This window comes from Branchiostoma lanceolatum, chromosome 16 (assembly GCF_035083965.1).
Source record: "Branchiostoma lanceolatum isolate klBraLanc5 chromosome 16, klBraLanc5.hap2, whole genome shotgun sequence".
NCBI classification, from domain to species: domain Eukaryota; kingdom Metazoa; phylum Chordata; class Leptocardii; order Amphioxiformes; family Branchiostomatidae; genus Branchiostoma; species Branchiostoma lanceolatum.
In genome coordinates, this window is record NC_089737.1 from 9,065,384 (window position 1) to 9,091,842 (window position 26,459).

General features: G+C 41.4%; 3 protein-coding genes across 5 annotated transcripts in view; 1 reads left to right on the forward strand and 2 right to left on the reverse strand.

Annotated features, from left to right (window-relative positions):
- The window catches only part of LOC136422085 (uncharacterized), a 56,999-nt gene that overhangs the window by 17,361 nt on the left and 13,179 nt on the right, over nt 1–26,459 (reverse strand). Inside the window, exons 31-33 of one of the 3 annotated variants that reach the window (XM_066409723.1) lie at nt 25,572–25,649; nt 25,189–25,298; nt 24,400–24,917 (exon numbers count right to left, since the gene is read on the reverse strand). The exons of 1 other annotated variant lie outside the window; for it this stretch is intronic. In XM_066409723.1, coding sequence (XP_066265820.1) covers nt 24,843–24,917; nt 25,189–25,298; nt 25,572–25,649 — 263 coding nt within the window. In that variant the 3' untranslated portion in view covers nt 24,400–24,842. Of the gene's footprint in view, nt 1–24,399; nt 24,918–25,188; nt 25,299–25,571; nt 25,650–26,459 lie in introns of those variants that run through there. One more of the 3 variants, XM_066409724.1, reaches the window with a different exon arrangement.
- On the reverse strand, nt 114–6,417 carry LOC136422104 (uncharacterized). Its single transcript, XM_066409754.1, has 13 exons — nt 6,274–6,417; nt 6,034–6,111; nt 5,637–5,765; nt 5,218–5,498; nt 3,943–4,111; nt 3,476–3,618; nt 3,230–3,308; nt 2,763–2,916; nt 1,905–2,011; nt 1,458–1,631; nt 1,099–1,293; nt 627–756; nt 114–205 (listed from the first exon to the last, which is right to left on the reverse strand). The coding sequence occupies exons 1-13, from the start codon at nt 6,415–6,417 to the stop codon at nt 114–116; spliced, it is 1,875 nt and encodes a 624-aa protein (XP_066265851.1).
- LOC136422105 (uncharacterized) lies at nt 14,687–16,232 on the forward strand. The gene has a single exon (XM_066409755.1). The coding sequence runs from the start codon at nt 14,781–14,783 to the stop codon at nt 16,230–16,232; it is 1,452 nt and encodes a 483-aa protein (XP_066265852.1). The 5' UTR covers nt 14,687–14,780.

Genomic DNA, 26,459 nt, shown 5'->3' on the forward strand with positions numbered 1-26,459 from the left:
CTACAGCCAGCCCGTGTGTCGCCATGCCCAGGTTCACGTAGTCCCAAACCACAGTCTCCTCCCCCTCTACCTCCTGCACGATCGCCCATTGGACGTGAGTCACGTGGGCTTGATTAGCAAGTGGGATGGACCAATGAGCAGCCACCGCTGTTTTTGACGTCTGGTAGATTGACGGCGATGTGGCATAGCAGGCAGAACGGATAGTCTGAAAACACAATAAACGTAAAGCTTATAGACTTAAAGCTTAAAATAACCTATAACCTCTTTATGTAAAAAAAGGAATCGACAATTTTATCCATCAATAATTTGCCTACTCATTCATTGAGAATTCGAGCGTAAAAAAGCGTACCTGTATCTGATATATTTCATCGTGCTGGACTGAAAGATTAGACAACAGATTGTTAATTTATTGAAATGAAAAGTTTGGAATGTTAATCTAATAGTTACAATACTAGAAACATCTACATATCAAACGCACTGAATATATGTAGAAAACCATGATCCTTACCATTAAATGCTTACAATCATGACCCTCACACATAATGTAAAGATAGTTTTCTCTGTATATCACTTATTTTCTTCTATTGTTATGAACATAAACGTAAAAAAACAATAAAAAAACTTACCAGAACATTCCAGCCCGTCGATGACCTCTGCCCCTTGAAGAGCGTCTCCATCTTGCAGAACCGTTATTCCATCTGAGGTGACAGTTGTGTCACCGATACTGTTACTGGCCTTCACAGTGATGTAGTAAGTCTGGAACAGTATTAAACAGTAGAAACTAGTCAGTTTTACCTACATTTACAGACCCCATTCAAATTCGTAACTAACTAATATTTGTGACTTAAAAGTGACAAGGTTAAAGAAATGTACCAATTACCAGTGCAGCGTTTAAAAAAATTTAAAAAAGTACCGACTTCCAATGACCTTTGACCCGGTACTTACGTCACATATCCAGTAGATGATGTATCCTGGGCATCGGGGTCCTTAGTTATTCTAAAGAAGACTAGATTATTGGTTATAGATAAGGTAAATCTATTATCTAATATATGTGTCAAAAGCATGTTAGAGTCTTCTTTAGTAAACACATCTCCCCACCTGGAAGGACGAAAGGCTCAGTCCAGCCCTGGTCCACTCCATGGCTTGTCCAACAGAGGTAAACCCGACCACATCCGTGGCACCTGGCGAGGTCCCGGCCGCCACCTGGTACGAGATGTCCTGATGTTCGTGTAGGAAGCCGGACCAGCGAGCCGACAACGTGGTGGTGGTGGTCTGGAAGTCTGCATCTGCCGGCTGAACAAAATGTACAAAATGTTAGCAAAACTGGCATAAAAGTTACACCCCGGCTGCACTAGAGACTGTGACCGTGCTGCGAACGATACTTGAGCAACCACAGATTTTAAAGATCGCTTAACGAATTTCACAGATAAAGAACTATTTTAAAACGTTTTGTGTACCTGAAGATAGTCGTAGACAGGAGCCTGTGGGTCAGGGTTGATGTCCTCCACCACGCCAGCAGTAGGCTCGCCCTCGTAATGAACGTACACAGAGGACGTTGCCACGGTGGTCAGTCCGGCAGTGTCCGTAGCCTTAATGGACATGTAGTAGCTATGTGTGACGTGAATGCCCCACTGTAAAGAAAGGCAAATTTCTTCATTACACGTACGCTGTTGTTGACGATTACTCATAATGTAAAAGGCTTGTTGACACCGTCCTATGTTAACTTATCATTAGGTCTGTGTGCCGTGACTGCCCCACTATAGAAGAAGAAAGATTTATTCAGTATACTTGCACATACACATACTCAAACACAATCATACACATAACGGTGGCTGGACATTGTACCGTCATTTGCAATGAAGGGGAGGCTGAGAACAGAAATGACATTCAGGATGTAAAAATACCTGTAAACTGTCCCTGTGAATGGCAGTACATCCCGAAGCTCCTTTACACGGACCCACGCTGCTCAAGGCCGTGTACTCCAAGAGGTCCTCTTTGTTAGCCTCGTGGCCTATTCATTGACAATCAACATAATCCGTCATTAGTTTAGACAAAAAAGGTAGTACTCAAGTATTGCCACCGTTATTATTACAATCCGAAAATGTTTCATGTTGATGTGACATTGCTTGACATCTAGCACAACCAGTGATAATATTTACTTTGCATCGGTTCATGTTTCTGCCAATGTTCCAATAACCTTTCAGCTACCTCATTCGAAGCTCAATAATAAACTCTGCTACTGTTACTAATTATTTCCACATTGTGACAAGCTGGCGAAGATACCTGTCCCTTCGACCTAGGAGGATGCGTAGCCGAAAGGTCAGCTGAAATGATTCCTCGCTTTCGTTGCTAAGGATCCATCATATATTGATTTACCAACCTGATGAAACCATTCAGGTCTCAACCACACTCGTCCTACGATCATCGTACTTTCACAAACTGGCGGCATTCATGGAATACGTCACACAAATTTCAGCTGTCCTGCTGCGAAATAGGCTGTCTTAGGTCTCTGTAGGTGGTTGGCTCTGTTATAGTCTGCTTTGTATTTGTACAGCAAATCGTACGATCGATGGTCTACGACGAATGTGCCCGTATCAGCAGTGTGTTGTTGACGATTATTCATAGTGTGAAAGGCTTGTTGACACCTTCCTATGTTAACTTGTCATTAGCTATGTGTGCCATGATTAATCTCCACTAATTATTCACTGCGAATGTGTCCGTAGAGCTATCATGCAGTGATATTGCTAACGGAGTCATCTTACCGACGGCGTACTCGTAGGTGAGCCCTGCGGTATCCTCGTCGTCCGAAAACCCATTAGCCGGCCATCGTGCCACGATGTAGTCATCCTCAAGGGTCACTGTCACCTGACCAGAAAACGTTGGGGGTCTTGCATCGACCACGATCGGTCCGATAGTCTGTAGGTAAAGACAACACGTTGTCATGGTTACTGCTCATCGTATTAGCGTTAATAACATCAAAATCGTTTTTTAGAAATCTGTATGTACATCGTGTAGGTAGAATCCATAACATTGCTTATCGCTATCACAGAATGAATCGATAAACAGCTCCTGCTTTCGTTAACTAAAATAAATTACTTGTCATGAATCAGGCAGCGCAGGGATAAAAGTAATGAGAATGCTTGCGGTTAGGTCGAACTATGTTGCCTGATGAGTATCCATTAGACAGTAGAGTCAATAGATCATAAGTTTTGCTTATTAAGTGAAATACCTTTGTGGTCGATAGGCCCGCCTTGTTTGTTGCTGTTACAACTACGTAGAATTCTTGGCCTTCGCCAAGACCAGAATGCCTGTAGTGGAGGAAGAGTCCATCAGTTATTAAAAAAAAAACTGGGAACAGACAAAACAGTACTAGTCAAGATTTACGAAATTCATAACCCTACGTACAAATTAACATTAGAATGGACCCCCAAAAGGGATATTACAGCCCATTTTAAGTCTTTTCTGTAGTTCTTACCTAGTCTTGAAGACGCTATGTCCATGAGTTGAGGTGAGAGGCATGATGTCTGGACTGGAGGCACCAGATTCAGTAGAACTCAGGCCGACCTGATAGTCGTTTATCTGGCTCTCACCGTCAGAACCGTTCCAGTAAACAACCAACTGTAGAATACAAATTTACGAATAACTATACTCAAAACAGAAGTTTGCAGGTTTTGCTACTTTGGCAAAATATAACATAAGTACCAAATGTTTCTTTACCGTCTCTAAAATAACAGTTCATTCATCCCCTATATCATTATCATTATCCGTTGACACTTGGATGAAGTCCTTACACCCTAGATCACGAACATCGATCGTTTCATTACTAGCAAGGGTCCAATTTACATTCCATGTGGAAGATTCATTAAAATATGCCCTTGCCATCTGTTGGAGAAATGGAGTAGTGTCAATCAATACAAAGGGATTGATCTTACGAATACTCACATGCTTGTCGACAACCATGAAAAGTGGCGATGCAAGAGCTCCGTCTGATTCACACCCTGCTGAAGTTGCCATCCTCACGGTTTCTGGATCGTCATTCATATCTGAGTTGACGTTGACCGTCGGGCGGTCGGTGAAGATAGCAGGGTCGGCAACCTGCCTGGCTGCTGAACTGTAATAATACAAAACATGTCAATATCATCACGGTGGCCAGTTGCTAGTGACAACTTTCCAACGTAAGGGAGGGTATCAGGTTTCCGGGCCTCCCGCGCGGTCTCTTGGGAAGCCTGGAGCTAATCCTAATATCTTTATATGTCTATCATGACATTTAGAAAAAAACACCTCTTGCCAAAATGAAATGGCATTAGCCAATCTGTTTACCTAAGATTATGCAATTTTTTTACACACCAAGTTGGCTATTTTAGAAAGGGCATTCGGTTGAGAGAAACCCGGTTGGTCCTAATGCTTCGTCGTATGTTCCGACGAATACAGTAATGTTAAACCTTCTGTGATTTTCATCACTCATTCAAATCATTCTTTTACGGCCGAAAAATAATTTTTTTTTGCTCAAACAGCCGAATGAAAATCTTTAAGACACAAGTCTGGGGATATTTGTTCCCTATAATCTAAGCTCTAAATGAGTGAGTTTTGGACGCTCTTTACTTGCGTTTTTGATTCTTTGATTGATGTAATGTTGCACGGATATGGAGAGTGGGTATTATATATACTGGCGTAAATAAGCCCCGCAACATTCAAGGTCATCAACAATGGCGCCAGTAGCTTGATGACATGTTACATGTATGTTCACAAGAAAATATACTGTCCAGAAAATGGTTTGTATGTGTAATGAAGTGGGTTTTCTTCTTATACAAGGCACCCAGGAAAGAAAGGGTCTTACGACGCGGATAAACATCGAAAACCTGCAAATGACCGCGGGTGACCCCGAATAGAACGCACGATCTATTTGAACTTCGTCATATTGAATGTGATCGAACATGGTTCGGGATCTAAGATAGTTTGTGAATTATGGGCACTTATTTGACCATCGCACTTGATGCACCATGACCTTCTTTTTAATGTCTTGTGGTGGCTGCTAAGGCGCCCAAAGCACATATTTCGTCGCCTACGTCAACCATGTCGCATGCAGATTTTGAAGGCTACAAAAACAGTACATGTGAGTCTTCGTACTTAGGAGATAACGTGATTTGTAAACGTAACTGCGTTCTACTGCATGATAATGAAACAAAAATGAGGCAGTAACGAAACCACAAAGTGCACCTGCATGATGACGATGGCCCGTTCACAGCGACCTTCCTCAGTTGATCATCCACCATCCAGACGTTGCCGCCGCCATCTTTGATCGCGCCCGTCCTTGCTCGGATGTTTTCTATGACGATATTGGTTATGGACGGCGGGGACGTGTCATACAGGATCCCGTCAGAACACACCGGGTCGGAGGCAGACAGAGCGCGGTTAAAGGCGACCACGGTACAGTAATACGTGCCGGGGGAGGAAGCTGTGAAGCTGTGCTGTAGCTCGGTGGTCGTCTTTTCAGTTGCCTTGAAGAGGTTGCACTTCAAAATCAGTACTTAAAACCACAACATAAGTCTTTGTTGCCCAATGATACATAACAGGGAAATGTTGCAATCTTTTTAATTGTTTGCAGTCTCTAGTTGCATAAATAATGTCATACGTACTGAGTCAGGTACCGGAATGCCGAAGTCACTTGGGATCCCACACCGAGTGCCGAAGAACACTTGGTAGCTTCTCACGCCACTCTCGTGATCGAAGAATCCTTCCCAGCTGAAGTGCATGTTTGGATCGCTCTGAAATACACGTATGGTTTTTCTAATATCTTTATTGTTTCCCATTTGACATTGATATCATTACTTTTTCTAAGTTTTCTTTCTGTTAATACAATTATTGATACAGCTATTTATCATCTCTTGAGACAAGCAAGGCCAAGGACAAGTGACATTTTTCATATTGACTTGGATTACACGCAATTAATATTCTCGACTTGTTTGTGTGCGTGTTTGTTTATTTATATATTTATTTATTTGCTGCCTTGTTTGCAACAAAGGACTACCTTACCTGAAAGTCGATATCAGGCTGGTCGGCAAAGTTGTCGATCACGTGACCCGGTTCCGGTGGACTGATGTCTATCGTGATCTATTGGCAAAACACGTGACAAAGAAACGTCGTTATGTATTTCAGACGGTAATTTCAAACCTCAATAGTCTATAATGAGTTGAATTGTAGGCCAGGCAACTCAATTGCAACGCAGGTTACAGTGACGTCATTGTGAAATCAAAAGGGTTTCTTTACACAAACCTGTAGCCTTTCGGTGGTGACCAGTCGAGCACGGTTCGTGACGGTCACGTAGAAGTAGTAGTCGCTGTCGTGCTCCCCGAGAGGAATGTCCATCTTGGAGGCGTCCGGCACTATCTCGTACTTGGTCATGTAGCAGGGTTGCATGGGGGTACACTTACAAGTGTCTGCAGTACAGGGCTCGGACTCCTGTAAAATACAGTGTCGTGATTTTGTAAGACTCTTGATGTCCAGGTTTGATATGCTATTGAACCGTTCTAGTTAACATGACGTGTGCAGGTGAAAAGAAAAACAATTTTGATGCCCAAACAAACATACAGGTTATCAAATGAGGTAAGTTGTCTCATTCTATACTACATAGTCTTTTATGGCCATACATACTTTTCTAAATTTGTTGTAGAGCTTCCCATACGTTGTTTCAAATACAATTGCTGTGCAATATAGTTATCATTATGATACATAATACGGAATAGCTGAAAACTACAGTGAGAGCATTATAGACTTGGTGTTGCAAATATCTTACAGATTCGACCCGAACAGCCAGGTTGCCGTCCCCATGGACGATGGACTCGTCCGCCATGTCCACCAGCCGCCAAGAGATTGTGTACAGGCCACTGTGGATGTCGTATGTGGTGAACTTCACCCTGCAACCAATGAAACAATAGCATTTTATAAAAGCAGGCATTGGTGACTAGGTCATTATCATGTCGTAACATCAGAATTTGAATTCCAGTACTGCTAGCATACTTAAATTGGCCACTGGAATCGGCTGCTGAAATCGGCTGCAGAAATGGCTGTTTAACTTTGCTAGGTTCAGATTGGGCGAACAAAAAGGCATACGTACTTGTACAGGGGCGGGTACAAATTATGAGCATTGTGCCTTCGTAGTTTTGGCTTTGTTTAGGATGATGAATATGTTACCAAAGCAGACAATCATAACCTTTGCTTTGTGCTATGAATACTGTGGCTGCAACGGTTTTTAACTTACAGGCAGTCATATAGTTCTATGGCATTGTGGACAGTGATGCCTTCCACCCCGTTTTTCTCCAGCCAAAAGTCTTCGATGATTGGAGGAGAGCTGTCGATGTGGATGGACACTTCGTCGGTCTGCTGGTTTTCCAGAATGTCAGTTGCTCTGATGTAGACTGTCACGGTGTCGCCGTCAACCCTGAAAGGAGAATTAAAACACAGAAGTAAAAGTCTTGCTCACAAAGACAACATGCGTCTTGAAGATAACGGTGAATACAGGTCAACGTCGTAACGTAATGCTTAAGACAAAGCTCGTAGCTAGTAGTACAATGCGGCTTTTCTACGACTCGCATTTATAGTCAAGTTAAGCACACCGGGTCACCCCTACTGTTGGGTTCTTTCGGGTTCTACGTGCATAGGTTTGATGCCTTAATCAGCTGAGGCCTAAAGTTCGCCCATACATGTGGCCTTCGGGTTTACGTCCCCACCCGGCAGGCTAAATGCAACCCCAAATAACTGAGCCCACGCCAGGGTCGAACTTCGCATCATATCCCTTTATACTAGACGCTACGAGATGACGCACCGACCTGGAGATTGTAAGAGACTGTGAGCCTGCGTGCAGGTCATCCACATTAGTCCAAGCACCGGGAGCCTTTGTTGTTCCTCCTTGGTGGTCAACATGGTAGGACCTCTGTCAAGAGGGGATGGAATGGTATCGTTTCACGATGAATTCATCATTGAGGCTAGTACCTATTTGTTGTTTACATGTTCATATTACACAAAGGTACAACAAAAGTAGTTTTGCTTACCTCGAAGGTTACCACTCCCTTTTGGTTGACGATGGCCTGCCGAGATCGTGCCGTGGTGTCGACGTCGTCGTTAGCTTGAGGCACGGGTACAAAGAAATCACGAATGGCGTTCAGAAACTTCCCGTTGTGGTGTGTGTGTTGGATGAAGTGGTCAAAATACTCGATGATGATGTATTGGTCAAGATTTGTCTGCCACTGTTCGAGAAATCAATGTTTCTATGAATATTTGTGATTCTTATTAAATTCGTCTTTTCTACCTAGTTTACTGTTTCACACATAATCGTAAAACACTGACGTTCATTTCATCGACAGGTATTGTTCTTTCACAACTCTGAACTATTCCAGTTATGAACCGTGATGGGGGGGGGGGATACAAACTTAGAGGCTGTAATCTTTATACACTGCAACAGAGACGACCTATCTGAAGAGTGAGGTATAACCAACTTCTTTTGCCCACACGAAGTTTGAAGGAAACTAAAATGTCAGCTACGTATCAAGTCTCTGGTTGTGTAAATTGAGATCGTAATCAAACAGACAAACCTATGTTACTCAAAAAAAGAAACAAACCTTTGTCCCTAACAACATTCAACACTTACATTTAGGACCAAATCAAAGTAACCGTCTACTTACCTGGTAGTCAGCGTCCACTACAGCGGTGGAGATCCACATGTCGCCGTTCTCTGCTAGATCAGCGGAGGTGTCTACCGTGATATCCGATGTAGCGTCGTACAGATAAAATCGACGTGTCCTCTAAAAACACGTATAAGCATTGGTGACGAAGTCTTTTGCCTTCATCCGTAATACAATGACAGTATCGTTTGCATGGCGTTGACATGATACAGAATACAAAAGAAGACAGCCTGATTATTCTGAATGTGCTCCATAATTCAATAATGTTTAGGTCACAATTGCACTAGTGCCCGTAGGGGGTGCAGTCCCGGCCGGGCCCCGGAGACACAAATTTGTCCCGATAGACTGCCAAACACCGGATGGGTACCTCACGGTGTTCTCACTATAAGCGTGCGGTGCATATTTGTTACCGGGCGCCGAGTTGATTTTAACTCCGTGTTCAAATTACCAGGGCCCCATCCTTGCTCAAATATAGCTCAGTAGCCACAGGGTACCACACAGGGGTCACGATCGAAAGACAAAAAAAAACAGCCCGTGAACTAACCGGCAGCAGAGCCCCCTTCCCAATGGTGACCTAAGCATTAAGGACTAAATGCATACTCAAGTTTTGCTTTGCAATTGTCATAACATGCGCAACACTATAAATGTACAGATATAGCAGCAATGTTATGATACAACATTAGTGTAATCACCACACAAGTGTGTCCCACTATTCGTTTGATCTAACGCCAACAAAACAATTTTGTTTAACCTCTATTTATATAACCTTGGGAATTTACCTATGACTAGTACAGAACTGTTTACACATTATAAGTGCAGTGTAGTACCTCAAGGTTTCCCGCTTCGTGGCCCCCAGAGGCGTCTTCAACAGTCATCACCACGGAGAACACGCCTGGGTCCTCACCCGCCATGTTGATAAAGTACGAACTGGCAGAGGACGCCAGGGCCTCTGTATTGTAAAAGATATAGAGGCCTGATCAGCACTAGAAAGGAGCACTATATTCTTTAAATGGTTTTTGGTTCACCTTCATGCTCTATTCAACCTGTATCAATGATAAGTGTGTTGTAAGCCGATGAAAGGCGGCATATCTTATTTGCGAGCTGAATACTACAACTTCTCGTGTTTGATGTTGCTATGGACACAGTAAAAGACAAAGAAAGGATATTTTCTAGGGTACTAAATAATTGATTAAACTTTCAAATATTTCCATTTATAACAGTATTTGCATCCATGTTTTGGGTTTCAAACGAATAAACGACAGTATCCGTTAGTCTTTACTTTATTTGGATTGCAATGGATCATCGACAGTGCATCGACAGACATCTGTTCATGTCGCACACGCATCGGACTTTCCGGCAGTTGGGATAATGCTCTCTCCGCGGGTGAACAACATTTAGCTCCTGTACTCAAACAATAGGAGCTAATTGACTCACTAGCATACAACCTTATCTTGACTTCGTCTTTAATTGAATCATCCTAGAATGGTCTTAACCTTCGTAACATATCAATTCGCAGTCCATGTATAAACCTAGTTTCCCAGTTCTTACCTTTAGCCACTGATGAAAGTTGCATGAGTACCATTTTTTTTAGTATATGGTTTATCTACCGTGAGTCTGTACACGTCTATTGGTTGACTTATAACGTATTTGCACACACACACGTCTATTGGTTTACTTACCGTCAATCCAAGGAGTGAAGCTTTCCCTCAGTTCGTCTCCTTGGGTGTGGTCCATCCGGTAGACCTGCACGTGATAGTTCTGTATACCGGACCCAGTATCGCTCCATCCACTCCAACGGGCTGTGGGACTCTAAACGGGGTGGTAAAATACATTTTGCTGAGCAATAAGGTCAATGAATGAATGAATTCCGGATATAATTTCATTGGAACTCCTTACTTACAGCACTTGCAGTCTTTTTTGTGTAAATAAAGTTTCACAGCGTACGTCCCTGGTAAGAATATGTTCTTTTCGGTATGGCGGCCTTAAAAGATTACCTTTACCAAGGGATACCTGTTCCTCCATACCTTCAATTTTGTTGGAGAAGCATGACCATGATAGATAGATCGATAAAAAAAGAGACTGCAACAAATGGCGTGTAGATTGTCACATCGCTTTGATTTAAGTGGCGACGGTATTAGAGACATACAAATTTGATCTCGAAAGGGTAATAGATTTTACAAAAGTTGCTCATAAAGTAACACGTAGTATTCGACCCTCTTAATACCTAAGTCTTCCAACAACATTTAACAACACAATCGTGATGCAAATTTGCCGCAAATATTAGCCATACAAAAGACTGAACTACATATCAAATGTTCCTACCTGTTTTGTGAAGGGATCTCCGACTTCCATCATCTGTGCAAACGTCCCAGAGTGAATTGGTGTGGTGAAGTCAATTCTAAAGTAGGTAAGAGGTGAATTCAAGGGTAAGTTCGTCAGCAACAACAAAATACTATGTGTTAATACTTTGTGACATAGATAAATGACTTAGGTCAAATATTTAATATTCATATGCTGCTGAATAAAAGAAAGGCAAATCTGTTCACATTGCTTTACATTTCATCATGTCATCTGGCATGAAAAAACACAACCTGTTGCGACCTATACAGCACTGACATCTGTACCTAGTATCTGTTATGACACACTTAATATATAGTTTGTTATCAGTTACGCTAAGCTATGCTCACTTCCACATCCCGGTTTGCTTCCTCTCCGGTCCGTCGTTGAAGTAACGGTCGTGGTTTTGACCGGTGTCGAAGTCGTGGTACGTGAAGTATCCGCCAACTTTGGCAGAAAGCTCTACCTTAATCCTATATGAACAATCAGAACAACAACCGTTAACTGTTTATAGACTTTCTCATTGCAAAACAATAATCACAGCATTGAGCAAATAGAAATTATACGATTTGAGTATCATCTTTGGCTTTCTTGCAATGGAGTTCTTCATATCTAGATTTTCAAGCCATCTACTAAATAGAGAAGGAGAATGCTATAGACTTGCATAACGACTTGCATGTTGTCTATTCTAGAATTAGTAAAGCATCGTTACTTTATTCTAACAATGAAACTTCTCAAATTTTACAAGAGTCTAAAAGTAGCTGCAAGTATTTTCTTTACTCACTCGTCGCCATGGAGAAGGCTCAGTGACATTGCCTGTTCGTTGATACATTGTATGGCCGAGTCAAGTGGAGGGTCGCTGTTACTAAGTTCCATATCACAGTCGATGGTACCTTCAATAACGGTCTGATCTGTAGGAAATATTCATACATACATTTTTTTTAACGATCTCGCTCAATGCAAGGCCGTAAGAGGCCACTTCTCGGCATTGAACTAATTGAACTAAGGTGGCATAGGTGAGAGACAGCGGTGTGTGTTTATTTTGAAGATTTGTAGGTTGTATTCGGGGGGAAAGCAGTGGGCTGGGAGGGAATTCCAGAGTTTTGCAGTTCGTGGAAAACAGCTGTTACTGTAGAATGACTTAGAGGCTGGTAGTTGTACAGTATAGTGGTGTAAATCAGAGGAGAACCTGGTAGTACGCTGAAACATTCTCTGTGGTGGGACAAGTAGTGAAAGTTTATCAGAACACTGGCCGTGGAAGTATCTATAAAATAGAGACAGGGAGGCAATGTTTCGTCTGTGAGAAAGGGAGTCTAGTTTTGAAGCCAAACGATGACCAATGACCACACTAATTCTCCGTTGGATGCGGTCTATAAGGTTCAAGCAATCCTTTGGAGCTCCAGCTCAAGGTACATTATTGTATCGCAGCCGGTGCGTTTTGAACACCGCACTTATCGATAGAAGTAGGGGTCCTTCCCGGTTTTTGTTCAAAACCTAAAGTCTTATGGTCACACATGGGTCAATTGCAATCACCTTAGTTAGCGCCGAATGGCAGGCGCTCCAGACCCTTGCGATTTAGCCCCGTCAATTTTAAGCTCCTCGCAATTCAGCTTATATGGCTCCGAAGAGAAAGGAAGTAGGCCCATCCAATAAGGGGCTATCGATGGAGTGTTATTGGTGTGTGAAGGTCTTTTTCTATTTAGTATGAAAAGGTAATATTCTCAAGGGTTCTCATATATATTTGATAATGATGGCAGATATACACGAAGGGATTGTTCCTTAATGTTGTAAGAAAAAATAGACCGTTATCATCAAATATCACATTGTGACATTTTCTATTCAATGGTGTCGTACTCACGAGTATTTCTCTTCTGGCTCCAGTCCACTTTGCTCTCCATGATGCCAACTTTGAAAGCCCGGATGTAGGAGTAGAACTCCGGGTTTGGCCGCGTGTAGGACAGCGCCCAGTCAAACTCCAGTCTAGTTGGGACCTGGGGAGGAAAAACGAGTAGTATTTTTGGCGACGCCTCTGGCAGGAATGCTTTTGTCGAATTCCTAGAATATTTGCAAATCAATCGCAGTGCTATACTGACGGATACGCCCCTAAGGCGGCGCCAAAAAAGACAAGAAGGATGGCATGAGGAATAATACTACCTTGTTGGTCCAAACTGTGTTATTGTTCTGGTCCAGGTCAACCGTTCCTCCGTAGTTGTCATGCAGCTTTCCCAACCAACTCATAAACGTTGGCCACTGTTCGACTGGAAAGTACGTTTTAGTACGTTATCTGTGGCATGATACTTCTTCCATTGTATACACATGAAAATATTGCAAACATTTAACAGTAATAACCTAGTGGGTAGGGTGCTCGCTTTGCAAATGGCAGATCGCGGTTTCGATTCCTAGAATGAGTCATACTTTATTCGCTATACCATTATCTGTGTGTTTGATTTTGTTCATCATTCCTGACCGCTTGGATTTTATAATGAAGGCAACATTTTTTTTGCCAAACTTGATTTTATTTCGCACGATTGCATCAGATTTGGGGTTTCCAGAGGATGTCTTCCATATAATCAAATCAACATGGCCTTAAGTGAAAATAATTATGGTAAACAGTATATCATCTAAAGTTGATCACACAGTGCTACAAGTCTGCTTGTCCTGATGGCTAAGAAACAGAGATGGGTATCGCAAAATAAACCATATGGTGTGCGAAAGACTTAGATTTCTTTAAACATTTGAAACATTACACATCTTCAAACGCCCATTGGGAGACGGATATATCAACGATTTGTATTCATTACAAGAAAATAGAAAGTACATCCTAATAAACTTTAAGAGAACATAATATGTTAACTTTGTTTTTATGACTTTTATGATAGACTTACTGTTTGTGCACGAACTGCCAGAGAAACCGGAAATGCAGGAGCAGGAACCAATCCGCTCACACGTTCCAGGGAAGCACAGGTTACTGTCACTTCTCCACGAGCAACGTTCTTTTGAAAGAAAGGACGTTTGAGATTGGTCAGACAATCGTATTGTATAATTAACTTCCGTTCTTCATCAGGCCTATTATTTCACTATTTTCGATTCAATGAAAATGTCCTACAGAAGTCATTGGTACCTGAGAAAGATATGATGAATCGTCTAAAAGCTACTTTAACCTGGACTAGGGACGCCACAATCTTTCGTAACCTTTGACCCACTGCAAATCGACTCATATATATATATATATATATATATATATATATATATATATATATATATATATATATATATATATATATATATATATATATATATATATATATATATATATATATATATATGCAGATGGCAAAGTATAAGGATCCCAACACTTTGCATGACGTCACTCTAAGTATATATATATATATATATTTATATATATATATATATATATATATTTATATATATATATATATATATATATATATATATATATATATATATATATATATATATATATATATATATATATATATATATATATATATATATATATATATATATATATATATATATATATATATATATATATATATATATATATATATATATATATAAATATATATATATATATATATACTTAGAGTGACGTCATGCAAAGTGTTGGGATCCTTATACTATGCCAAAGACTGGTGCTGTTCATATTCTCGGCTTTCAGTCACGTGACCCGGTCTTAGCAACGGTTGCTATCCGCCATCTTTGTGCCCTACAACTGCGTTCCCTACAACTGCGTTGTGAGTCATGGTGCACTGCATTGTTGTCGGTTGCGTTTCGAAAAGCGACAAGAAGGAGGGGATTGGTTTTTATTCTATACCTAAGGTGGTTACCGGTCAAGGAGAGGATCACGAGAAGCTCACTGAAGAACGGAGGAGATTGTGGATTTCGGCAATCAGCCGCGCCGACACGGAGACCAAGAACATTCTCCAAAGTGAGCGGGTTTGTGGTCGCCATTTTATTTCTGGGAAGGCTGCGCCTGTATGGGATAGACACAATCCTGACTGGGTCCCCACGCTGAACCTTGGAAGAACAGACTACAGGGGTGAGGCGGCGACAGAAAAGAAACAGAAGGAGGCAGGTGCGAGGGCTAAAAGGGCTACAGGCCGCAAGAAGAAACGCGGCGCTGAACAACATGAAACTCCGGCTGCAGCTAAACGGGCGCCTCAGCGGTGTGTGCGACAGATCGATTTCGCCCAGGTTGAAGATGTGCCCCTAGATGTGGAAATGGCTGACCTCTCGTTGGAAAGCAAAGAGCCACAGGATGCCGAAACACGGACAGAGGAGCTGCAGTATGCTTTCAGCAGCGTGTCAGTTCACCAAGAGTCGAAGATTGCTGGAACACAGACAGAAGAGTTCGAGTACATGTTTGGTGCGCCAGGTTATCAAGCCCCCGACAGAGACTTTTTTAAATCAGCTGATAAAGTGAGATTTTACACCGGTCTGCCTACATATGAAGTCCTTATGATTGTTTTTGATCATGTAGCTCCCTTTGTTACCAGAAGGAGCAAGAGCCTGGATAGTTTCCAGGAGTTTATGATAGTTCTTATGAAACTCAGACTTAACCCGCCATTCCAAGCTCTAGCTTACCAGTTTAAAGTATCGCTTGCCACTGTTTCGCGCATCTTCAGCACGTGGATTGTAGCATTGGACACCAGACTATCATGTTTTATTTCTTGGCCTGACAGAGAGGATTTGTGGAGGACTATGCCAAGGTGCTTTCTGCACACATTTGGCAGGAAAGTGACTGTAATCATTGACTGTTTCGAGGTATTCATCGCCAAACCAACCAACCTCCTGGCCCGTGCACAAACATTCTCAAGCTTCAAGCATCACAATACTATCAAAGTTCTCATTGGTATCACACCACAAGGGACAATCTCTTTCGTGTCAGAAGCTTGGGGTGGCCGAACGTCAGACAAGTTCCTGACAGAGAACTGTGGATTCCTAGACAAACTGTTGCCAGGTGACACAGTCATGGCTGATAGGGGATTTACCATTGATGAAAGTGTTGGTCTGAAGCAGGGACAGCTTGTAATTCCTGCTTTCACAAAGGGGAAGGCACAGCTAGATCCAATTGATGTAGAGAAATCAAGGGGTATTGCCAATGTGCGAATCCATGTGGAAAGAGTTATTGGTCTGTTGCGTAGGAAGTTTCTTACAGGGAACTATTCCAACAGATTACTTAGTGTGTCGTGAGTCCAAAGTACCGTTGATTGACAGAATCATCAGTCTGCTCAGCACTTGTAAATTTCTGTCCGCCAATTGTACCTTTTGATTAGTTTCCATTCTATCCATTGTTTAAGGCAGACAGAAAAGTATGCTGCATCAGTCATAACACGCATAGCAGTCATTAGTGCCTGCTTGGTAAGTCTTGTCAACAAAAATCTAGAATGCTGAGGGAAACAAATAAGACCACTTTGCTAGCAACAACATAAAGCAATTATTTTGTGACCTCCTTCCATCAGCATTGACAAGGTTATGGTATATATTATGAACCTGAAGTGAATAAATGCCTACTCAGAACAGTTTTTGTTACAGAACTCATCATTTATTTGAAGACTAGAACAAGTTAACTCAATGCTAGATACTCAACTTCAGTACAGTAAAAGGAAAGGTAAAACAAGCTGCTGAAATCAATAACATACTTGTCCTCTGTGGTTCAATTTGCTTGAACATTATAATTACATGTAGGTCAAAATGTTCAAACCATACCACTGCATCAATGTTAAAGTTTGACTGGTATATCTACATATGGCTCTCTCATGTCAAACTGTAAGAAGATACTTGCCAGTACCCCATGATCTGACATGAAAACCTAAAAATAGCATTATTAAGTCATTAGAATGAAATAGCATATAAGCATACTTCAAGCAATAATATACAGATAACACAGCTAAACTTGTCCTCTGTGGTTCAATTTGCTTAAACATTATAATTACATGTAGGTCAAATGTTCAAACCATACCACTGCATCAATGTTAAAGTTTGGTTTATCTACATATATCTATGTAAGACAGAAGTATATTTATACAAAAAGGGCTGGGTCTTCCAAAGTCGGGAACATGCTGATTGACCCTTCCTTGAGACACTTCAATAAGTGGGGACGCATCCTAGGTATGTCAAACGTTACAGTGCTTGGATCAGTAGCGTAAACTAAACATACAGCAAATGCTATTGAAAATACACCACAGTCACTACCGTTTGACTGTTGTTGCACAGGAACATAATCTAAGGAAACCAGATTCCCACCAATTAAGTCATTGGTCTGTTCTTTCACCTCTTCGCTAACCGCATCATGATATAAACTATCATACAGCTTTACCCTACCAGGTGGGCAATCTATTGTACTCACACACACCCAGTGACCTTGGCCTGTATGCAATATTTGTATACATTCAGAAGATACCACATCAAAGTTTCGGGCAGGCCCTAGTGATAGACGTTGTAGTCCTTCTACTCCTGGATTTACTTGCCTTACTAGAACTTGAGAACAGTGTACTATATCACCTGTAAGCCAACCATTGGGATCTATTATAATATCATAATCTGACTCACTGAGATTTGACAGACTGCGGTACTTATCAACTGACTCTGTAGTCTCATCAGTGATAACAACATCTTCCTCATCACAACTTGTGTTACATGTAGAAGGAGAATCAACAGGCTTTGTTTTCTTAGTACAAGAATTAGGAGTACTAGTTGATGGCTTCTTCTTCCTACATTGCTTACACTGCCATGTTGTTTTAGCATTATTGGGCATTCTTTTCATGTCCAAACAACTAAGGTGGAAATACTTCCCCTGATCACAGTTAGCATTGTGGCATTCAAGGTACCTGTCTTCCTTACATGGTTTGGCATTACACATACATACAGTGGTGCAAATCAACGCAGCCTGGCTTACTGCTGATTGTTCTTGCTGTTTCTTAGGCTTCTTGCCTGTTAGCTTTTGGTACTCTGGTAGCCGGCTACAGTGAGGACAGTACCAGGTCTTTCTCAAAGTGACCCCACCAATACCCAAACATGCCCCAGTCAGTCATTCAATCAGTCAGCCCCTCAAAATATTACAGATCTTAGCATAGAAAAATTATCGTCAATTTTTTAAAATTTCTACTGACACTTGTCCCAATCAACCAAATGTTCTGTGGGATGTTACTCCGAAATAGATTCAAACTTACGGGCAAGTCTACAAAACAGGGCTTGTGTCATGCCACGTAAACAAACGCCCCCCTCCCCCATTGCAACACCGAAAAACTTCTGACAAACAATCACAATTCTGCAGTCCAAATACTGTTTAATGTACATCCAAAACGATAACATGCTACTATGTGCAATTGTTATGGGATTTCATCCACCAGGAGTTAGTATTTGGAGTTTTAAAAAGTTATGATAGATTCTGAAACTGACAGCGTAACCCCAGCCGCAGCGAAACCGAAACGTACTACGTAATTACACAAACAAATTCGCCCGCGGCCATCCTTTCGAAACGGTGAAAAATATGCAATCTGTATGGCAAACATTGAACTTAAAACACCTTAGCAATATGCACTACACAATACAAGCATTTATATCGCTGTATTTTACCAAGGAGAAGCAAGACTTACCACTGAAGTTGACCCTCTCAGGCTCCGTTGTCTTTGTTGTGAAATTCGATCGCGCGGGTGACACGCGCGGGTTTGAAAAGGGCACAAAGATGGCGGATGCCCATATATGGAAAACCCGTGACGTCATGTGAAAGCCGAGAATATGTCCAGAATTACCGCTTCAGTCCTGATATACAAATACAGATAGCTCCTTTGTATTTGCATGCTAGGAAAAATATTGTGTCATATTTACGATAGCAGTTCATTCCGGAAGCGTCGTATGCCCTCGCCGGTTTCCCGTCGTGGGTTCCATGATCGTAAACACAGCCTGGGCACTGGTCATTGTCGCACAGGTGAGAGTTGCACAGGGGGTCGGTACAGATTCCTATTGACGGATAGATTTACATAAAAGTTGTGGATGTTGGGTAAGCGTTAGGTACACTGGTCTTGCAGCTTACCCTCATCGACTGCCAAATTTACTAAGACGTTCCCGGTTGATTTCATTTGCCGACTGGAATTCAAGCGTTTGGTAACAGATACCCATTTTCTTAGGTAATGTTTTTGCGTTTACAAAACCTTCAGTAAATATCATTTGGTATTCAAAACGCACACGCACGCACGCACACACACACACACACAGTGACAAACACGCACATATAAAGACAGACACACATGAACATATACATACACATAATATATGGTCATATATTTTTATCTACTCCTTTATACTCACGAATACATCGGCTTTGTGCATACTCGTAGCCGGAACAGCAGAAGTACGTTGTTTTTGGGCAGGTTGAATCACTGTATGCTGTTCGGTACCTGTTGAAAAAAAAATCATCGTTTTCATGTTTGTTTGTATATTGCATACTTTTAAACCGCCTCAAACCGTAACACACCAGGTTTGTACTGAAGATCCTGAAGAAACTGTATATCCAGACAGATTCTATATGATCCACTCACACCGAGAAAGACCCCTGCTCTTTTCAGTAAGTGCGGTGGATCTTTAACGTGCCCGAGGTGTGGCTCTCCTCAAACACAGGGCCTCCATACAGCGTCTTGGACGTCCCTTACAGAAGCTAGGTACTCATTTACACCTAAGTGAAGTGAGAAATGTCAGGTTAAATGCTTTTCCAAAAGGCACAACATCGGCTTTGGCATAATACACCGCGACATGACCGTAAACTGGTCCTGCACGTTGATTGGTCATGTTACGTTACCTGACAGAGTTATATGAGAGTTGGCGTTACGTACCTGGTACATGAGGACCATCCACCAAAACCACAGCTGGTCATGTAGCGTTGTGAGTACGACTCCGTACACGGACAATCCATGCTGCCCGTACAGACATTGGGTCTGAGGACAAAAACAAAAAAGGTCAATACTCTATTTTACCATATTGGTATCTAATGTTTACCGTTGGTGCAGCCAAGTTGTAAAACCAAGGTAGAGCTTGTAATGTCGTGGCCGAGGGCAGGGCGTTTCGGAAGTGCGACCGTGATGCGACGTACATGTACTCACAAAAGTAGCTCAGGTACAGGTGCTCAACTCATGAATTTAGGATCATATAAAACATGACATCATTCTAAAGGGCAGGATAATACATCGCTTAAATAACCCTTTGCGAAAGTATGATTGAAATAAAGTTTGAGAACTTTTTTGCGTCAAAAATATCTAATCGTTTGTACATGAAATGACTTACTGTTGAGCGAGGGCTGCCTCGGCGTTCAGAGCTGCAATGGCGGCATCAGCTTCTGCGTTGATTCTTGCAATCTCCGAGTCCGTGTCAACTAATCCTACCATACCATTTAAATTAGCCATGGTGGTCATCAGCGCCCTCCAGGCCTCAGCTTGTTCAACCGTACAGAACTCCTCTGCTGTGACCTGGGTCGGTAACTCTGCCGTTAGAAGCCACACCAGACAGCACAGCCTTAGCAGTAGTCCAACAGCCATGGTGTAGACCTGGTAATTATGTTTTAAAAGGAAAAACGTCTTTGAATATTATATCATATCGTAGCTTGGACGCCTGGCCTGTTCAATATGGTAACAATCGTCACTCAGCTTCAGCTGCACTCCGGCAGCCATAATGTAGACCCTGTTAGTTGTGTTTAAAAAAGTAAACACATCATTGAATGTTGTATTGCATCTTAGCTTCAGCGTCTTCCATATTATAATAAATCTCATGACAAAGATCCATTTCCAAGGAGGTGAAACGTTTTATTGTTGAACATTAATTCTTTGCTTATGTACAACGACGCACAGCTGTCGACAACAAACAAACAAACACACACACAGACAGACACACGTGCGCGCGCGAGGACACACACACACACACACACACACAAATACAAACATACCACACGCGTGTGCTCGCGCGCGCGCATACACACAAGCACACACTCTCACACACATAATTCACTTTGAATGTTGACCTTGTACAGCGAGTAGAGACTTACCTAAAGAATTGGCCATTTTTTCGAAGGACCAGCAAAGCAACAGTGTAACCAACAGCATTACCAATTGTTCCCTCTTCTTCACCGCATATTATCAATGATATCCCAGCAAAAATCGCTTAAACACTGCCCAATTTTGAAATCTATGACACTTTCAAAGAATGATAAAGAAGAACACAAACCTGATCAATCCCCTTGGACGCGGGCGATAGGAACCAACACCGGGGAGGAGTGTAAAAACTCCCGGGGTGTCCACCCGCAAACCCCCGCGGTAACCCGACTGGTAACGTTAACGTTTAACTTACGTGCTGAAATCCCTATAATCCCCGCTGGTGCCGATTTGGGCTGCTGACAGCCGGATTAGCTGCAGTCTTTAAACATAGTGCACAGTCCAACGGGCGTCACGCTTTTGCTTCCTCACGCCCACGAAATCTTCATCGAACTGAAAGACCTTTATTGTACATTCTGGTTATCATAGTGGGAGGGCTAGGTACAGGAGACTTACCGTACGACTTAACAAACATATATCAGGAAATTAAATAAAACAAACCCAGGGCCTGCATACTTATGGAGTACGCCTTGTTACGTCAGTAAATAGGACCGGCCTGCATACACGCTTGGTGACAACGAACATATACAAAGTGGATCATCAAACTATTCAAATACAGCTGTAAAACAGAACCATCTTTTAACACTATGTGTAAAGCATCGTTAATTGTTGTAGCTCTCATTCAGTAGCCCGTAAAATCATGAAATTAAGTTTAAAATTTTGCTGGCCATGACTTAAGCTCCTGTTGCATTATTGTATGTAAAACGCTGAGATTTTGAACGGACCATTTCTTTTTCAATGAATATAATACATATTTTGATATTTTGAAAAGGCATGTCTTATCCTTTGTGAAAGTCTCTTGTTTATATTGAAAATTAATTCGGTGATAGTGGTATTAGACAATCTAGCAACTGAAGAGCACCGTTCCAGCACCGCTCCATATCGGCGAGTTAGAGACATATTCCATGAGGGGACGGACATACGCCTTAAAGATAAAATTGTCCTTAATGAGCTTAATGACGAAGAAGGTACCTAATACGCCCAAGGATTTTTGACCACTTAACTGTCTTCTTTGAAAAGATTTTGATGAACGGAGTCCAAGATAAAGTATCCGTCATGGTGACACCATGTACATTTTGTATACTATGTATACTCGTTTCAAAGGAAATGAAACTTCTTGTTGTTGAACGTTTATACTTAGCTCATAATGGCGTTGGATTGGGAATTCAGTCGGTTTTACGCACACACGCACACGTGCACGCACACACACACGCGCGCGCACACACACACACACACACACACACACACACACACACACATGCATACACGCACGGCTGCTTTACTTTGAATGTTGGTTATTAGGTATAGCTTGTAGAGACTTTCACTGACGAATCTGAGCCATTTTTCAGCAACACAATAGCGTACGCAACAGCGTTCCCCTTCCCACCGCATGTAATACACGCTGTAGTGTGTACAATTGTGAAATAAAGTTATTTCATAATCCCTCTACGATTCGTATAACATCACCCACTTTTGAAATCTAAGACATTTTCAAAGAAAATAAGAAAAAAATGCAAACCTACTAAATCCCCTTGTGCAATCCGACGTGGACTGTAAGAACTGGCGGCGGGTAGGAGTAACAAAACTCCCGGGATGTTCACCCGCAAACCTCGGCGGTATTACTGAATGGTTGTGTGCTGAAGTACCTAGCCCCCGCCTGTGACGATCTGGACTGCTGACACTAATGATGAGTTTAGTCTTTTGCAAGGTACAAGGAGCCACGCCTTTGCTTTCTCACGGCCACGAAATCGTCAGGTTATTTGAATAAAAGATCTTCTACATTCATGCCTCGAAGGGTTAGGTACGGGAGGCTTGCCGTAAGACACAACAAACATATTCTGAGAAAGTATACAGAACAAATCCGGGACCTGCATATCCATTGAGTACGCCTTGTTGCTTAGGTAAAAGGAACCAGTCACCTACCTGAAGACACGCTTGGCGATAACGAATCATTTGCGAAGTGGATAATAAAACTATTCAAATACAGCTGTAAAAAATACTATCTTCTAACAGTATGTACGTTTTTACTGTTTAACACAAAGTATTGTTGTTCCGACTCTATTTCAGTTGCCAACAAGATCATGAAATTAAAAAAAAATAGCTCGTGCTGCATTATTGTGTGTAAAACGCTGAATGTTTCATTCCTTTTTCTTTGTCAAATTAATGCATTTTTTATAACGCAAATGTATATCTTATCCTTTCTGTGAAAACTGTTGTTGCTATTAAATCAGAAAAACACGGAACCTTGACGGTGAACCTTGTTTTGTAAACTAGGTTAGACGTCAATGTTTCGTGTTAAACATACTTTAAAAAAAATCTGTTTACCAGAAAACTTGAGGTAAATTCTTCACATTTGAGTACAACCAAGATCGGTGAATCTTTAGAAAGGATGGCATCTGCATTACAAATAGCAGAGATAAATCTTTGTCCCCTCACAAAACCTTTTCTAATCTTTAGATGCCATCAGACGGTTGGTTTGATCCTTTGTAAACAAGAACACAAGAAACGATCTCTGGCAGCCACACCTGTTTTAACAGTCGACTGTCCCCGTGGCTCACATGTCCGTGTGGAAGGCCTTGATGACACTAAGTAGCCTCGATGGGCATTCAAACCTCTCCAGAATGCGCCATAAAGTGTCCCTTCCCACAGAGTCAAATGCCTTCGTGAAATCTATGAAGACGATTCACAGCCCCATCCTTTGTTCAAGGGTCGAAAACTCTCTAAATTCTAACGTGCTGAGATGTTTTGCGATGCTTTGATACACTTTTGTTGTTACATTTTTTGTAGGTCTTAATCCAGTCACCCGTATCAAATGATCCTCAGATTGCCAGACTCCCACGCGGACCTGGACACAAGCTGAGGGACCCAGCATGTGGGACTAAGCTGATCAGCGTAATATGATGATTTAGTTTTCGATTACTTCGATGTTGAAATATTATACTTACGTCAAAGAACAGGTTGTAAGTTTCTGACCTTACATTTACCTTAAAGATAGCTTTTGATGTCTCTTACTTGTATACCCCACCTGTGGCTTGTTTTACCGGTGTTTTATTCAATGTTGTTGGTTAATACTTAAAGTGCAGTTTGAACGTTTTGGTCTGACTGTGATAAAGTGACGAATAAAGAAAATCATTAAAAACATCTAGTTTAGAAACATTTATCCATGGTGAGGTACACTGTTGATAGCATATGATATAGAAATGAAAATCCGGAGCAGTAGATCAATGCACACATAACGCTTTATTGTCTCCTACAGATACAACAGAAAAGTAGCACTACAGAGTAACGAGGGATTGTTTGAAGATAAGTGGATCAATGTGTTTTCTCCACAAAAAGTACCGCTGGCTTGTGAAAGTTTGCACACATACTAATCATGCACAGCAAAGTGAAAACAATATGCAAGGGTATCTTGCATGTATAAGTATAATAAGCGGCGAGTAAATATGACTTCTGAACGTTCATTGTACTCATCAACTTTCAAGTACTGATACTGTATTGTACGTACATGTACAGTAAAAAACAAGTTATTCTGTCACTTTGAGTAAAGTAAGAACTGATACACAATGTCAACAGAACACAGCACACTTTGTTTAATGTTTGTCTTCCTTAAGCGTACTTGCGCATCTCATTAGTATTACTTAAGACTTCTCTGCTCTCTAAGGTCTTATCCCTCCAGACGGCCCACCACAGTGATGTACATGCCTGCGTTGGTGATGGCATTGACAGTGATGTGGTACTCCTGAAACAGCAATAAAATGCCTTCAATGGTTCTTGTCTTTAAAAGATATAGACGTAATACGATTAAAACAAATAACAGTAGAGTTATACAGTAAACAAATCCGCGATTTTTTTGCAAACTTCCTCATCAATTTTCAAACATGGTCAACTTTTGACGTTTTCGGTGCTGACCTATTCGGATCCAGTCTATACAGTAAGATCGTGTTTCAAGTCTTCTGTGTTCTTTTGATATGACTTATAGCCATCATTAAAGATATACAAATGCAGCTTACCTTTGTCTGATCCAGACTGGAGACCGTCATGTTGGTCTGTCTTGTCTCGTACCAAAGACCAGCCTTACTGCCACCTTCCACCAGACCCAGTGACACCTCATAGTACAGATCTACAAGAAAAGGGAATTCATCACAGCATTCTAGAAAATATCAGCTAATGTATATTGTCAACCTGACATGTATAATTCCTTGCAATATAAACACTACAAACCAGGTGAAAATAATGTAGTTTATCTAATGTTGAAAACGCTGTTGCTACATACACGTTGACTACAGTGTTGTATAATCAAAACTACCTTAATGCAAATTTTGTCACGGCTATAAATCAACAAACAAAGGGCAATTTCGGAAATAGTGAAAACGTAAAATGAATTCTTACTTACCAGCATTAGAAGAGCCGAAGACACCCTCCCAGTTGATCAGCATCTTGCCTTGGTCTTCCCAAGACAGCTGCAGTCCACCTGAAGGAGGTGTTAATATACATTGCATGTTTGTAAAAGTAGCTATTATAAAACTAGTATTTATTCACAGAGTTGGTTCTAGGTAATTTTTTGTACTATCGACTGCTCAAACGTGAGAAATTTATGCTGACGTTGAAGCGGTGAAATCCACTGGTTAAACAAATCGAACGATTGTCTATTAGGCCAATCAAACTTGAATATACGCTTGCACATTAAAATGTGGATGTTTGTAACGGAAATACATTTGTGTTTTGGGTTGTAATAGTTGACTCTGCAGCTGGTACAAAAATTAGTAGGGTTACTTTCTAAGCAAGGGAGGGGTTCTCGCTGTTTTTACGTGTTTTTAGGGCCGTTTTTGTCAGGCTTTCTACTTTGTCATGTATTTTGGGGGGGTTTATAGAGACCAAAAAAACAAGACAAAGTAGAAAGCCCGAAGAAAACGCCCGAAGACACCTCAAAACCAGCCGGAACCCCTCCTCTGCTTGGAGAGTAATGCATGGTATCTCATCTCCTTTGTTAGCCTTGTCTAAAAGATTCAAAATTGGCAACTTGTTGGTCATTTTGTGACAATTTAACGTAGTGGTTGGGATTGGTACTGCAGATTAAGCTATGATACGGTGTATTACGATGTTTGTCCAAAGATTACATATGTCCGAAGATTAAATATAGAAATACTGTAGCTACAGTAGACCATATTCGAGATACGTTGGTACCTCTTCTGCTATTGTCTTCTTATGTCTTCTCGGCAAACATTCAATTTTATGGCCAGAATATATAAACATCATTATATCATAACGATATGATTTCATG